This window comes from Biomphalaria glabrata, chromosome 1, assembly GCF_947242115.1.
Source record: "Biomphalaria glabrata chromosome 1, xgBioGlab47.1, whole genome shotgun sequence".
NCBI classification, from domain to species: domain Eukaryota; kingdom Metazoa; phylum Mollusca; class Gastropoda; family Planorbidae; genus Biomphalaria; species Biomphalaria glabrata.
Genome location: NC_074711.1, coordinates 7,200,967 through 7,215,140, shown reverse-complemented (window position 1 = coordinate 7,215,140; position 14,174 = coordinate 7,200,967). Strand labels below are relative to the sequence as shown.

General features: G+C 37.1%; 1 protein-coding gene across 1 annotated transcript in view; it reads right to left on the bottom strand.

The window, feature by feature from the left end:
* Positions 1 to 10,872, bottom strand: part of LOC106075073 (uncharacterized) — a 72,788-nt gene extending 61,916 nt beyond the window's left edge. Inside the window, exon 1 of the mRNA XM_056019268.1 lies at positions 9,379 to 10,872. Coding sequence (XP_055875243.1) covers positions 9,379 to 10,548 — 1,170 coding nt within the window. The 5' untranslated portion in view covers positions 10,549 to 10,872. The remainder of the gene's footprint in view (positions 1 to 9,378) is intronic.
* Positions 10,873 to 14,174: the final 3,302 nt, after the last annotated feature.

The following is a 14,174-nucleotide window of genomic DNA, read 5'->3' as shown; positions in this document are numbered from 1 at the left end:
CATATTTGTATTCTAAAATTATTATACGTAAATAAATAACAGCAACCTACCTTCCATAAAAACTTCAAAGTTCTGTGAAGATCTAGTCTACATAGGAAATAAATCTATTTAGGCAAATAGAATGCAGAAATAGATAAAAGGGTTAGTACAAAATGGTCTGGAGAAATGGGGGGAGGGGGAGAGAGGGGCGCAATGAATTGGAACCAAAAGACAACGTAACAAAAGGAAAACACGGACGTTTGTTAGCAGAGTTGTATTATGCATGAGCAGACAAGCAGTGTCAAGGACGAGTTATTAATAGACCTTGGTAGTCTAAAAAGTAGGCATTTTACTTTGTGTTAAAACGAAACAAGAGAAGTCATTGGATTATGCAATGCTACAAAGAGAAAAAGACACTAAAGATCCATTTTAGCTTAGTTTTTTTTTTTAACTTCCTTATTCTGTACACCAGTTGCACTAGCTACGGCAAGCGGGCCGAATCCGGCCAGGATGAGGTACTATCCGACCCTTCGAATCTTGTGCCCAATAAATGCCACAGAGTCTCTGTTCCATTGAACTTTAGTACAGTCACGTGGTCCGTGAGTGCGTGTTGGACATTTGTATGGTTAGAGGCCGGAAAAGGGTGAACATTACAGGACACGGAATTCAAGGTGGCTATTTATGGATACTTAGAAAACTATTTAAAATCGAGTTCGGTGGAAAGGTGTGGTTACTGCACTAGAATTCCAATTTCCGAGAAAAATTATAATTGAATTATAGATAGAACTAACTGCGTCACTGTAACAAACAAAATCTCAACGAACTCTCCTATTTCTCTTAAGTTTCCAGATCATTTCTTTGTGATTATTTATCCATCAAATACAGAGAGATAACTGAAGGGAAAGACAGAGAGAAATGGAGAAAGACGGTTGACAAATCTTATGTGGTGCCTCAACAGACTTAGGGATAGGTGAAGTAAAGTAATGGGCCGCAGAGATTCATTTGGCTTGATGTGGAAAGGGGAGAAAATAAGGCTAAACATAGCAACCGCATTATTCAAGTCCTGATGGTCTCATTGCATGTAATTGTAAATACAGCACTTGGTTTAATAACCTCCCCTAACGCCAAAGTCAGTGTATGATTTTACATTGCATAATAATGAATGATATTTTTTAAAAATAACAGACCGAATTATTAGAACGTACAGCAAGGAATAATAAAGGTCATTATGAGAAAACGATACCGGAACTCCATGGATAATATTCTACAACCAATATAATATTTTACAACCAACATAATGATAAACCAGAACTATTTTTTTACAAAAAATTCTATCTTTAAAAATATCTTATCTTATCATCTATAATACAGACGTTATTTCAAAAAAGAAGATGATTACGTCCTACGCGTCATGCATTAAGTCATTCATGTTAACCAATGACTTAAAGTCACTGGTTTTCCTGGCTAGCTCAGGCAACCCATTCCATGCTCTAATAGCACTAGGGAAGAAGGAGTATTTGTACAAATTTGTCCTAGCATATGGCACGAGAAATGTGTCGTTATCTTTGCGTCTTCCTGAGTATTTTATTAAATTTTGTTTTTGTATTTGAAAATTATGGTTCAGTGTTTTATGTATAATTGCTACTTTACTTTTGAGTCTTCTGTCCTGAAGGCTTTCTAAGTTTAGTGATTTTACTCAATGTGTTACTCTAGTCAAACGTGAATATTTACAGAATGTAATAGAATAGAATGAAATAACTCCTTAATATAAGGAATGGAGCAATTATTTGGTTATTAATAACTATTAAATGTTAGAGTCGACAAAAGGAACATTTTTTAACCCACCCCGGAGAAAAAAATCCTGGTTAAGCGAATGTATAAATCTACTACACAGTATAATATTCTAAAGGTGGTCCATTAGATCTAGACCTAGAAGCCGATGCGCAAAATATTTCTTGAAGTCATTGATTAACATGCATGACTAGATTAAAACATGCGTAAAAACGTAAAAACGTAATTATCTTCTTTTTTTTTTTTGGAAGTAATGTCTGATAAGATAATATAATGCCTACATGTTCGTAGAATGCCAGTAGGTCGACTTCCACAAGACATCCTGTATGGCGATCTAATAGAAGGCAGGAGAGCCGCTGGTCGCCCACTTTTACTGTATACGGATGTACGCAAACGCGACATGAAGCTCTTCAAGACCGACACTAGCAGCTGGGAAAAAGTAGCACTGGATAAATCCATATGGAGAGAGAGCATAAAGGAAGGGTCACGGATTGCAGATGTCATACACAACAGAAGCAGAAAGAAGGGTGAAAATACAACGGCGCATGGCGATTACATATGCCCAACCTGCGATCGCAGCTGCGTATCAGGGATTTGCCTCTTTAGTCATACAAGAAGTTGCAAAGGGAAAAGATCGTCTCTCGAGACGTAAAATGCCACAGAACGTGTGGAAATACCAGAAGACGTATAGTCCGTTCAATATAAATATTTATCTGGTTCTCTAAAGTTTTATTTATTTATTTTTTAATTATAACGGTTAAACTAATATTTTCCCAACGTTATACATCAACTCAGTGGCGACGGGTGCGGTACGCACGGGTGTCACCCACACTAGGGGGTGACACCCGGGAGAAAAATAAACACATGCACTTGTTCAAAAGCAGGCAACTTTAAGAATACGGATTTATATCTAAATATATTTCATTATATTTTGTTTACATGTATTTTTTGTATGTCCAACATATTACGTGCGGAAAGAGGAGCGTGAATGTGTTTATATAATAGAAAATAATGGATGTATTTCAAGTGTAGTTCTTCCATATTTAAGCATTAATCAAGTAGCAATGACATTTTAACAACTTTTAAAGATTAAATTATTACATTGATGTAATGTTTTATCTTCACGCTGGAAACAAAATTGATTCAAAAAGTCCTTTAAAGATTGTACATTCTACAACATTTGTTCAACAAAATCAACAAATTTCTCCCACTATAAGCACGGGGTCCGGGATTCAAATCCTGGTGAACGCTGGGATTTTTAAATTTCGGGATCTTTGGGCGCCTCTGAGTCCACCCAGCTCTAATGGGTACCTGGCATTAGTTGGGGAAAAGTAAAGACGGTTGGTCGTTGTGCTGGCCACATGACACCCTCGTTAACCGTAGGCCACAGAAACAGATTACCTTTACATCATCTGCCCTATAGACCACAAGGTCTGAAAGGGGAACTTTATTTTACTTTACGAGCATGAGGTTAAAGATCATTACCAACGTAAACTCACTATTGCCTTGGATGTCTCTCACACTTCAGTATGGGCCTGTTCCACCAATTCTTAGTTTAATTTTTTTATTAGCTGCAATCTTCTTACTAGGAGAAATAATGCATTGTAAGAGAAAGAGTTTCCGAAGCTAAGAAATGCATGAAAAATTTTGAGGCCCGGGGCTCAGTTCTGAACCCCGCTGTTGAAGTTTGGCCATTTATCTGAAACCCTTTTCGTGATGATACTCCATATAAGGAATCAACTGAATCTGAACTTGTTTCAGTCCTCTCTCTACCAGTGTCAGGGTCATTGGTTATGTCAGGGTCATTGGTTATGTCAGGGTCATTGGATATGTCAGGGTCATTGGTTATGTCAGGGTCAATGGATATATCAGGGTCAATGGTTATGTCAGGGTCATTGAATATGTTAGGGTCATTGGTTATGTCAGGGTCATTGGATATGTCAGGGTCATTGGTTATGTCAGGGTCATTGAATATGTTAGGGTCATTGGTTATGTCAGGGTCAATGGTTGTAACTATTCTAGTTATGGATCAATATTATGTTAACAGACTTTTCTTTTAATTTGTTTCAAAATCGTTTACAAACTCCACGTGTACCTACCGCAGACTAGTGTACCTGGTGTAGTCCGTGTGTGGTCAGTGAATGAGTTGAGGGTATGCGTACGTTAATGAATCTAAATGTACCGGTACGTATTTGTCTGGGCTGCATTATTCGTGGTAGCGTATCGGAGCCTATAAGCCTTTCAACCAATCAATCTTGGATGGCTGCCTGGTCGTACGGTTTGACCGCTGGACTGTCGTTTGGATTTATCGATGGTCCCGGGTTCAAACCCTACCCGCTCCCATCCCCCGTCGTCCTGCGGGAGGTTTTGGACTAGGAAGTAATTATCTTCAACTCTGAAGGAACATCCGAAACACGTAAAACAAACATTTTGCATCTTTTCTTTTCAAACCGAACGAAATGAGTGTAAGACTTGTGACCTCTGAACCAGGAAGTGTGAATTACGTTACATTGTGACGTTTGAACTTAATGACAAGTTAGGGAGGAAGAAGATGTTGATGATGGGTACATAATTATACCAGGTCAAAGTCACGTGGGTTTGTTGACGTACAAGGCATGGCAGGCCAGGTACGAGTCTGTTCAAGTTTACGTCTGGACCGATAACGTTTGGAGATATTGCACGAGAATAACAAACTGAAGAAACCGCTTAGAGGAGAGCTTCAGAAAACTGATACATATGTTCTTGTCATTGTTTCTCTCTCTCTCTCTTTCTCTCTCTCTCTCTCTCTCGGTCCGTTGGGGGACCATGCAAGATTTGTCGACCGTCTTTCTCCATTAATCTCTGTCTTTTGCTTTAGATAGAACTTCTTTTTATGTTGTCTTCCCATCGCTTTCTCCAACTCTTCTTCTTTTTCCTGGTACTGTTCCCTGAAGGATGGTCTTTGCGAGCCCCAAAGACCTCGTAATATGGCCAAAGATTTTTAGCTTGCGTTTTTTTGACGATAGTTAGATAGATCGTGGGGTCCAATCGCTGCAGTAACCTTGCGTCTAATCTCTTGGTTTGTGATGCGGTTTTTAAATATCATACCTTAAGATTCTTCTGTAGCATGTCAATTCCATTGCTAGGATCCTCCTCTCTAGCTCTGCAGTCAGCGCCCAAGACTTGCAAGCATATAAGATTGTGGCCATGACCAGGGAGCGCAGTAGTATGATTTTGGTACCGAGGGCTAAGCCTTTGTCTTTCCAAATTATTTTCAGTTTTGAAAGGGCTGCTGTGGACTGTGCAATTCGTGCCAGTAGTTCAGGTTTCGTTCCCTCATCTGAGACAAGTCCAACTTTTCATTTCTTTCTCTTTCTATTTTTCACTTCTCTTTGTCATATTCTCTTGATACTTTCTTTCATTCTCATTCTATCTCAACGATCTCTCTGTCTGTCCCTCTTACCTCTTTATTGTTTTCTATATCTCTTTTTTACGTCCTATTGCTCTCTCTGTCTCTCTCTGTCTTTGTCAATGTCTATCTCTCTCTCTCTTCTCGAAGTGTCATTCCACTTTTCATGCACAAAGATACTGTTAACAGCATTATGGATAAGAATCTAGAACTAGATGTGAATTTTTTTTTCTTGCATGTGACTAGTGTCTAATAAGGGTCTAAAGCAGGGCTATCAGTGCTGGTTAATATTCATAGTTCTATTTGTCTAGACACACTAGCACACACACATGTGTTGGAGTAGAAGGTGTTCGAGCTTGTCATAGCTGTAGCATGATGTTTATAAAAGTAGTGACTTCTTCCCCTCTATTTCCTTCAGCCCTTTTTTTTTTCTCGGTCCGTTCAATCTTGGTAACATCTCTCCATGGTCACAAAGTGTTTCCTGTATTACGTATATGTGGCCTGAGGTTTTTTTAGCGCGTTCCTATGGTTGGTAGGCTGTCTGGTCGTGTGGGGTGCGCTCTGGGCTGTCGCCTAAATGATCCCGGGTTCGGAACCAACCCGCCACCATCCTCAGCCACCCTGTGGGAGGTTAGGGCTTAGGATGTAATAATATTAAGCCTTGAAGGAATATCCAAAACATAAAACAAACATATTATTAAATATAGAGAGTCTACACAGTAATAATTATTATTATCAACCACGGGCTACAAGTCAATGTGTGTCTCAAGCAATAATCGTTAAACTCTTAGGAAATAGGTTCTCGTAACAATGTCCAATGAGATTTCTAAAAGTGTGGCAGGTTTGCAGCCCGCTGGTTTTATCAATCGTAAGCTAGAAGTCATTCTTTGGCAAATCCAGGACTAGGATTGGTTAAAGAAAACTTGAAGCATTGCATTATTATCATTTTTAAATGGAATTGAGATGCTACTGAAGATTCCTTGGTATCACATTCAAAGACCGCATCACAAACCAAGAGATTAGAGACAGGGTTACTGCAGCGATTGGACCCCATGATGACCTGCTAACTAACTTTAAAAAAAACGCAAGCTAAAAATCTATGGCCATATTAAAAGATCTGCGGGGCTCGCAAAGACCTTCCTTCAGGGAACAGTACCAGGAAAAAGAAGAAGAGGCAGACAGAGAAAGCGATGGGAGGACAACATTAAGGAACGGACGGGCCTGCCATTGAAAGAGGTTCTAACTAAGGCAAAAGAGAGAGATTAATTGAAAAAGCCGATCGACGAATCGTACATAGTGCCCCAACGGTCCAACAGACTTATTGATAGGTAATGGTAAAAGTAAATATGCAAATGTATACCCCAAAAATGAAACTAATTAAAAAGGATTTTCTTTTTCACAACAAAAAAAAAAGATCTCGTTCAGTGCAAACTTTCTTTTTAATTTATTGTTCGTGCTCTGCTGTTTAACTCATTCCGACATTTTAAGAATTAGGAGAGACTATCGATCACCTGTAAGGAAGAATTCCACAGAATTAGCGTTGAAGGAAACAATAACTTCGGAGGGTAATGACTTCTCCTTGCAACTTCCAATAGGTAATGGATGAGTGTCCTAACTTTAGTAGGGTAATTATTTTTACGTATTTGTTAAACGTACCATCCATAATTGGCGGGTGAAAAGCAATTATCTCAAACAAACAAACATAGTCGTCTGACATTCACGAATTAATTATGACTCATTATATGTAGTTGTGATTGTAAAGGGCCATCTTGTTTGGTTTCTACTATTACTTGTTCTTTTCTGTTTACTATTCCTCCTATCAGCTTGCAAACTTTCCATGGGTTTCAAAAGTATTAAACTGGGAGGACGGGTATTTCTCTACTACGGCTCTAACAGTTTTCCTAGAAAGAAAAAATCTAAAATGTATGTAAATCTTAAGAAAAAAATAACTACCTGATACGCCACACATGGAAAACTGGTTTGATCGTTATATTTTTTCAAAAATATAATCATCTTAAAATTAGCATATGTTTTTTATACGAAATCCCGACAAGACAGAGCTACGTCTAATCTTTCGACTCAGGACCGGACACATCAGAATGAGACAACATATGTACCGGAAGCTCAAAATTGGAACCAGTGAAATCTGCCCATGGGAAGTGTCACCAGAGAATGCTGACCATGTACTTCAGGCCTGCACTCTCTACCAAGAGACCCGAACAAGACACTGGCCCCAAAACACCCCAAAAGAAAAAAAAACTATATGGAGAGCTCCGTGATTTGGAAACCACTGTGCAGCTCATCTCACATATTGGTCTAGTGATCTGAACGTTTCAACATAAAATGAGAACGAGGAAGAAGAAGAAGAAAAGCATATGTTCTTAGTTTTATTATGATTACGATTTCAGCGGGAATCCCCGCACTCTACTCAAATGTTTCTTTATATTCAGTCAAGTGTTTAATCAATAAATAGATGTACCTGAACAATCTCTTATGCAGAAATCATTAGTTGGGCTGTTAACAGAAAAACATGATTGGGCAGAGCTCACTGGAAAGACTCCTTACAACAATGAAGCATCGCAAGTAATAAAGAGAATGAAAAATGATGATTATTATCAGCTTCAAAAAGGAGGAATTTAATGTGGGGGGTTTTTATTAAATTAAGTTACTTGTGTTTTTGGGTTACCTTACTTCAATCCAGGAGGTGTAGTGGCTGAGTAATAAAGTGCCGCTTTACGAAAACTGAGGATCCCGGGTTCGAATCCTGGTGAAGACTGGGATTTTTACTTTCGGAATCTGTAAGGCACCTCTGTGTCCACCCAGCTCTAATGGGTACCTGACATTAGTTGGGGAAAGCTAAAGGCGGTTGGTCGTTGTGCTAGCCACATGACACCCTCGTTAACCGTGGGTCACAGAAATAAGTGACCTTTACATCATCTGCATGGTCTGAAAGGAGTACTTTACTGTACTTTACCTCAAGCCAAGCCAGTAGGAAAAGTAAAACAGTTTCTGAACCAGGAACTTTATTATTTTAATTGGGAATGGGGAGGTTGTAGCTTTCTTTCATTACTAATCATGGTGAAGACAATGCTTCAAAGTGTTTTTTTCTTAAGCCATGCAATAAAATCAAAGTCCTATAAGCTATAAGCAATTGGAATGATATTCAATGGTATGTTTCGACAACCTCAACAAAAACAAAATCCACTCTGGTCACACTGAAACCACGTTGAAAATAGATAGGAATACTTTGTTACGGACTTCACTAAAAGACATATATATCTGCTCAAATATATATATATATTGTTACGTGCGCATCTTAGTGTAAATGTGAAATGGTGCGGTTGCGTGTTGAAAGGAGAGGAGAACCAAAATGGAGGAATGGGAACAAGAAAGTGTTTTCAGTGGTAATAAAGATTAAAGTATTTATAAGACTGTGATTTGTCGTTTTCATGTCTAAAGAGTTTCATCAAATTGGAAGACGTAACATATATATATATATATATAATATTTGTCTTACGTAAAAACAAAAGATTGTATTGTTGAATGTCGTTTATCCGGACTTGAGTTATCCGGAATGTCAAATATCCGGACTGCCTTTTTTTTTAACTGTACCGCATCTCAGTAGTCTGTTTAGTGAACTGTGTAGGTCCACAAAAAGACTAGCGGAGCTTGTTTTGCAGGGTAAATAATTTGACTTGTAACTATTTATAAAAACTAAATATGTTCTTTCTATTTTCATTTCAAAGATATTTTGGAGATTTTAGTTATGAAATTACTCAATTGAACTTTATTGTTGCCAACTAAAGTAAAAAGAAATGAGCTATTATTTCAACAATGGCTCTCCTTTTAAAAAAAAAAAGTTTTTTTTAGTCTTAGATTGTAAATTTAATCCTTCATTGATATTGAAATTATTGTGCATTATAAACTGAAGAGGTCATAAAATTTGATAACACTGTGGAAAAAATGTGCACAAAAATAATCATAACTCTTTTTAAAAAGTGCACAAAAATAATCTTTACTCTTCTTAAAAGAAACCTAATTTATCTACACTTCCTTTATTCTCTGCACCGGATACACCGAAAAGCTGGCTATTTATAGTCTTTCTGCCATACATCCAAATCTCCAAGATTCGGAGTTTCCTTACTTTTCATGGTGCCTAGAAGGAAGAGTGAATAAAAATCAAACAAACTGTTAGAAATACTAAGAACCACAACTCTTACCTTCACATCTTGCCATTCCGAAGGTGAGATACAAGAGTTGTCTTCCTCGCTGCTTTTGCCAGGAAGCATTCGAACACTTAGTAAAAGGCTGAATGGCGGTTCGTTAGAGGACACCATCATTATTGATCGGCTCATTCCAGGGATCTCAGACCCACATAACGAACTGTTGATTGAACCGTTACTACAAAGATGACAAAATATGTTGGCCTTGCCACCGAATTGTAGGTATCTACGGTTTAAACTACGACACAAGTCAGTTGCGTTTAGATCGAAATCACCGCAAGTGTCAGCAGAATAGTTGTCAACTTCAGAGTTGCAAGATTTGGGTTTAAACTCGGTTGAAGGTGCTGTGATATTTATGAGGCATTCAGACATGTTAGCAGCAGCTAAGATGAATCCGTATTCCGAAGTGAAATGATATAATTCTTGATAATGATCACAGGAGACATCTAAGGACCATGCATTAGCCATTTTGATTGAACTGTTAATATTTGTATTATTAATGTCATCATAGATCTCATATCCATTGCACATTGCACAGAATTTATTTGCAAATACAATCCCATAATAAATGTCTGAATATGGAGTTACGTCATCGAGAGTTCTTGTGTTTGGATTTCTACATAAATCCACGATATCAGGCAAAGTCTGGTTCAAAACATTTTTGTTTTGCATCGAAAATTTGGGATCACAATCAGAAACGAAATAAAATTTATCTTTCTTTTGAATATATGGTAAAGTTTGACATTGAAATATATCTGGACTAGGTAACTGTTCTATTTCATTTAATGGAGGTTCAATATAAGAATTGTTTACGAATAGTGGACAGCATGTGTCGTATATAAAGCAGTTAGAATCACAGTCACAAGGGAAACATGGCGGACGAAAACAAATATTATTTTGTATCTTCAACGTATTTCCAATGCAAAACCTTCCGCAGTATTTGACATGAAAGTCCAACCAAGTCTCAGTTGATGAGTTCCAAATCAGATTCCATTCCGTGAGTTCTGACATCGACACAGGAATGAAAGAAACAAATATAAAAAACAACATGACTCTTGTATTCCAGTAATGAAATATATTAGCCTTCACGGTGTGTACTGATATCCAAGAAAGCATATGCTGTATGGAACTAGATTTTGTTGCGGAGAGTCTTTGTAGCCGCCTCATTGTAGGCTTACGCAACGTGATTGTTTGCTACTACCATGGTTTCTAAAATATAAGTAGGACAGAAGAGGTCAAATCACATGTGGCGACAACAATTAGGGGAACAAACACTGTTATATTCAACAGATATGGCCTGCAATTATCTCCCTGTAACAGATTCCTTTACGCCATCACACATAGATTTAAAACGGTTTACAAGCAATCACTTAATACATATATAAGTATTTGCGACCATAGACTATATATATTGAGGGTCTATGATTGCAACTGAAAGAAGAAACTGTGCTTAGACTTGTAGTCCAAAGGCCATGTCAAGTACTATGTTTAGAGTCCCAGCTAATTTCACCTAACATTCCCATCAATTCAATTGAACATTCAGCCAATGGAGTACATTATCTAAAGGAGAGACAAACGTAGGCTTATCTAAATGAGAGACAAACGTAGGCTTATCTAAAAGAAAAGACAAACGTAGGCTTATCTAAAGGAGAGACAAACGTAGGCTTATCTAAAGGAGAGACAAACGTAGGCTTATCTAGAAGGAGAGACAAACGTAGGCTTATCTAGAAGGAGAGACAAACGTAGGCTTATCTAGAAGGAGAGACAAACGTAGGCTTATCTAAAAGGAGAGACAAACGTAAGCTTATCAGAAGGAGAGACAAACGTAGGCTTATCTAAAGGAGAGACAAACGTAGGCTTATCTAAAGGAGAGACAAACGTAGGCTTATCTACAAAGGAGAGACAAACGTAGGCTTATCTGAAGGAGAGACAAACGTAGGCTTATCTGAAGGAGAGACCAACGTAGGCTTACTTATCAGCGTTACATCCCCCATTGTATTGTATTGAAACTCAATAGTTGGACGCTCTGTGAAAGATTAGCAGCTATGAGCTATTAGAAAATGTGTCTTTGTCCATTGAAGACTTTGTGCACTTCTACCACCCGCTTAATGTTAGACCTACAGATTATATATATATAGAGAGAGAGACAGACAGACAGACAGACAGACAGTCAGTCAGACAATAGATAGATAGATAGATAGATAGATAGATAGATAGATAGATAGATAGATAGACAGACAAACAGACAGACAGACAGACAGACAGATAGATAGATAGATAGATAGATAGATAGATAGATAGATAGATAGATAGATAGATAGATAGATAGATAGATAGATAGATAGATAGACAGACAGACAGATAGATAGACAGACAGACAGACAGACAGACAGACAGACAGACAGACAGATAGATAGATAGATAGATAGATAGATAGATAGATAGATAGATAGATAGATAGATAGACAGACAGACAGACAGACAGATAGATAGATAGATAGATAGATAGATAGATAGATAGATAGATAGATAGATAGATAGATAGATAGATAGATAGATATGAATGCCTGTGTATGTATATGTGTGTCTGAGTGTGTTTGTGTGTTCTTATTTTCATTGTGCAGTGTATCAAGGGTATTGATAAGTTTGACATCTCTTATGGTTTCTCTCTATTGATTAATGCGTTAAAGTTTCCAAATCACAATGAAACTTGAATGACAACAAGGCGACTGAAATGGGTCATTGGGTCATTCCTCTGAAAGAAACATGTTGGCGAATGTTATGATATCCAACTTCTATAACTCTACATTATTTCTAAATGAAATCGCAACTTTATCTGTAAAGACTCTTGATTCTCTCTAAATAATGTTTGATAATGCAGGAGTCAGAAAGGAAAAGGCTGCCTGACTCATAAAAGCTGACTCAGGGCAAAAATGACAAGATAGTGACTTTGGCTAACATGAGTAATGGGTTAGCTCAAATAATTATGAGTTTTGTTAGGATTCACTACGCATGACTGTGCTTGTGAGAAGCTAAAGGTTAGATGTGTGTTGTGTGTAAAATTGAACATTTAGCATGTGTGCTCTATGTGTACTGTAATCTAGATAAACCCATAGCATAATAATGTCAACAGAGAAAAAAAGTATTTTGTATGGAAAAACATAGTTGATAAAAAGTTTCATGTTTTCCCTTTCCTTCTGTCTCTCTTTCTTTCTCTTTCTTTCTCTCTCTTTCTCTCTCTTTCTCTCTCTGACTCTCTCTCTCCCTCCTCTCTTTCTTCATCTTTTCTTATAATTTTTTTCTGCTCCTTAAAATTCTAAGACAGAGAGATATATACAATGGAAACAGTAATACAGGGAGATAATTAGATAAATATAGATAGACTGACAGACGGATGCAGATAGACAGACAGACAGACAGATAGATAGATAGATAGATAGATAGATAGATAGATAGATAGATAGATAGATAGATAGATAGATAGATAGATAGATAGATAGATAGACAGATAGATAGACAGACAGATAGATAGATAGATAGATAGATAGATAGATAGATAGATAGATAGATAGATAGATAGATAGATAGATAGATAAATAGATAGATAGATTGATAGATAGATAGACAGACATACAGATAGATAGATAGATAGATAGATAGATAGATACATAGATAGATAGATAGATAGATAGATAGACAGACAGACAGACAGACAGAAGACAGACAGACAGACAGATAGATAGATAGATAGATAGATAGATAGATAGATAGATAGATAGATAGACAGACAGGGAGAAAGAATGAAGTTTGAGAGAATAATAAAAGAGTTAGAGAGGAAAAGAAAAGGAGGATAGAATGAATAAGAGGAAATAAAGAAGGACTGAGTTAAAGAGATAAAAGTGAGCGTGAGAAAGAGAACCGCTCAATCTTAAATTAAGGTTGTATCACTAACCGGCTGGCTCATTGTTGGACACTGTGTCAAGGTTGAGTTAGCTACCAACACACTAGCGGATTGACTAATAGCCTACAATGTAAAATTATCTTACAATATAGATTATTGATCCTCACGAACATTAATCTCAACTAAAACGTATACACTCCACACAAAATGTTTGTTTGTTTTTCGCACTTTGCATTTTCAATCCAAACTTCAAAAACGACAAAGACCAAACTGAGACCAAATATGAATACTAATCCTTCAAGCTATCCCCGGTAATACGAAAATATAAGTCAAATGACAGTGAGTGGATTGATTTGGCTGATTTCCAATTATTTTTTTTTTTTACAGTTAATTAAAGTCGATTTTTTTAATGAGATTAATCAATTCGAATTAGATTTATGCACGCCCTGGTATTTAGTATGTGTGCTGGTTCGCATGACAGTTTTACACATGACATACTCATGAATTGATTCGCTTACTAACCACTGAATGCTTTTTTTTCTTACCCTGAGTAGTGATGTGTTTTGTTTTTTTTTTTTGTCATTCTCTGTTGCTGTTCTCTTGTTTCAACAATAACATTTTAAAGTGATTTTGGTTGTCAGTTTACTACTCTTCAAACATCTATTTTTTTTTACCTTAGTCTTATAGTGCGAGCAATAATTTTTGTGATTAAGATAAATGCATTGATAAATACCTTGGGGTGGGGGGGGGATATCTACATTACGTAGCATACAACGTTGTCTGTGTAGCTTAGTAGATGTCTCATTAGGTCATTTTCTATGGACAACTCCTAACTGGTCACCCCCACCTCCGATATGGGGGTGTAATCAAAACAGGATCTCAAAGCAGTGGA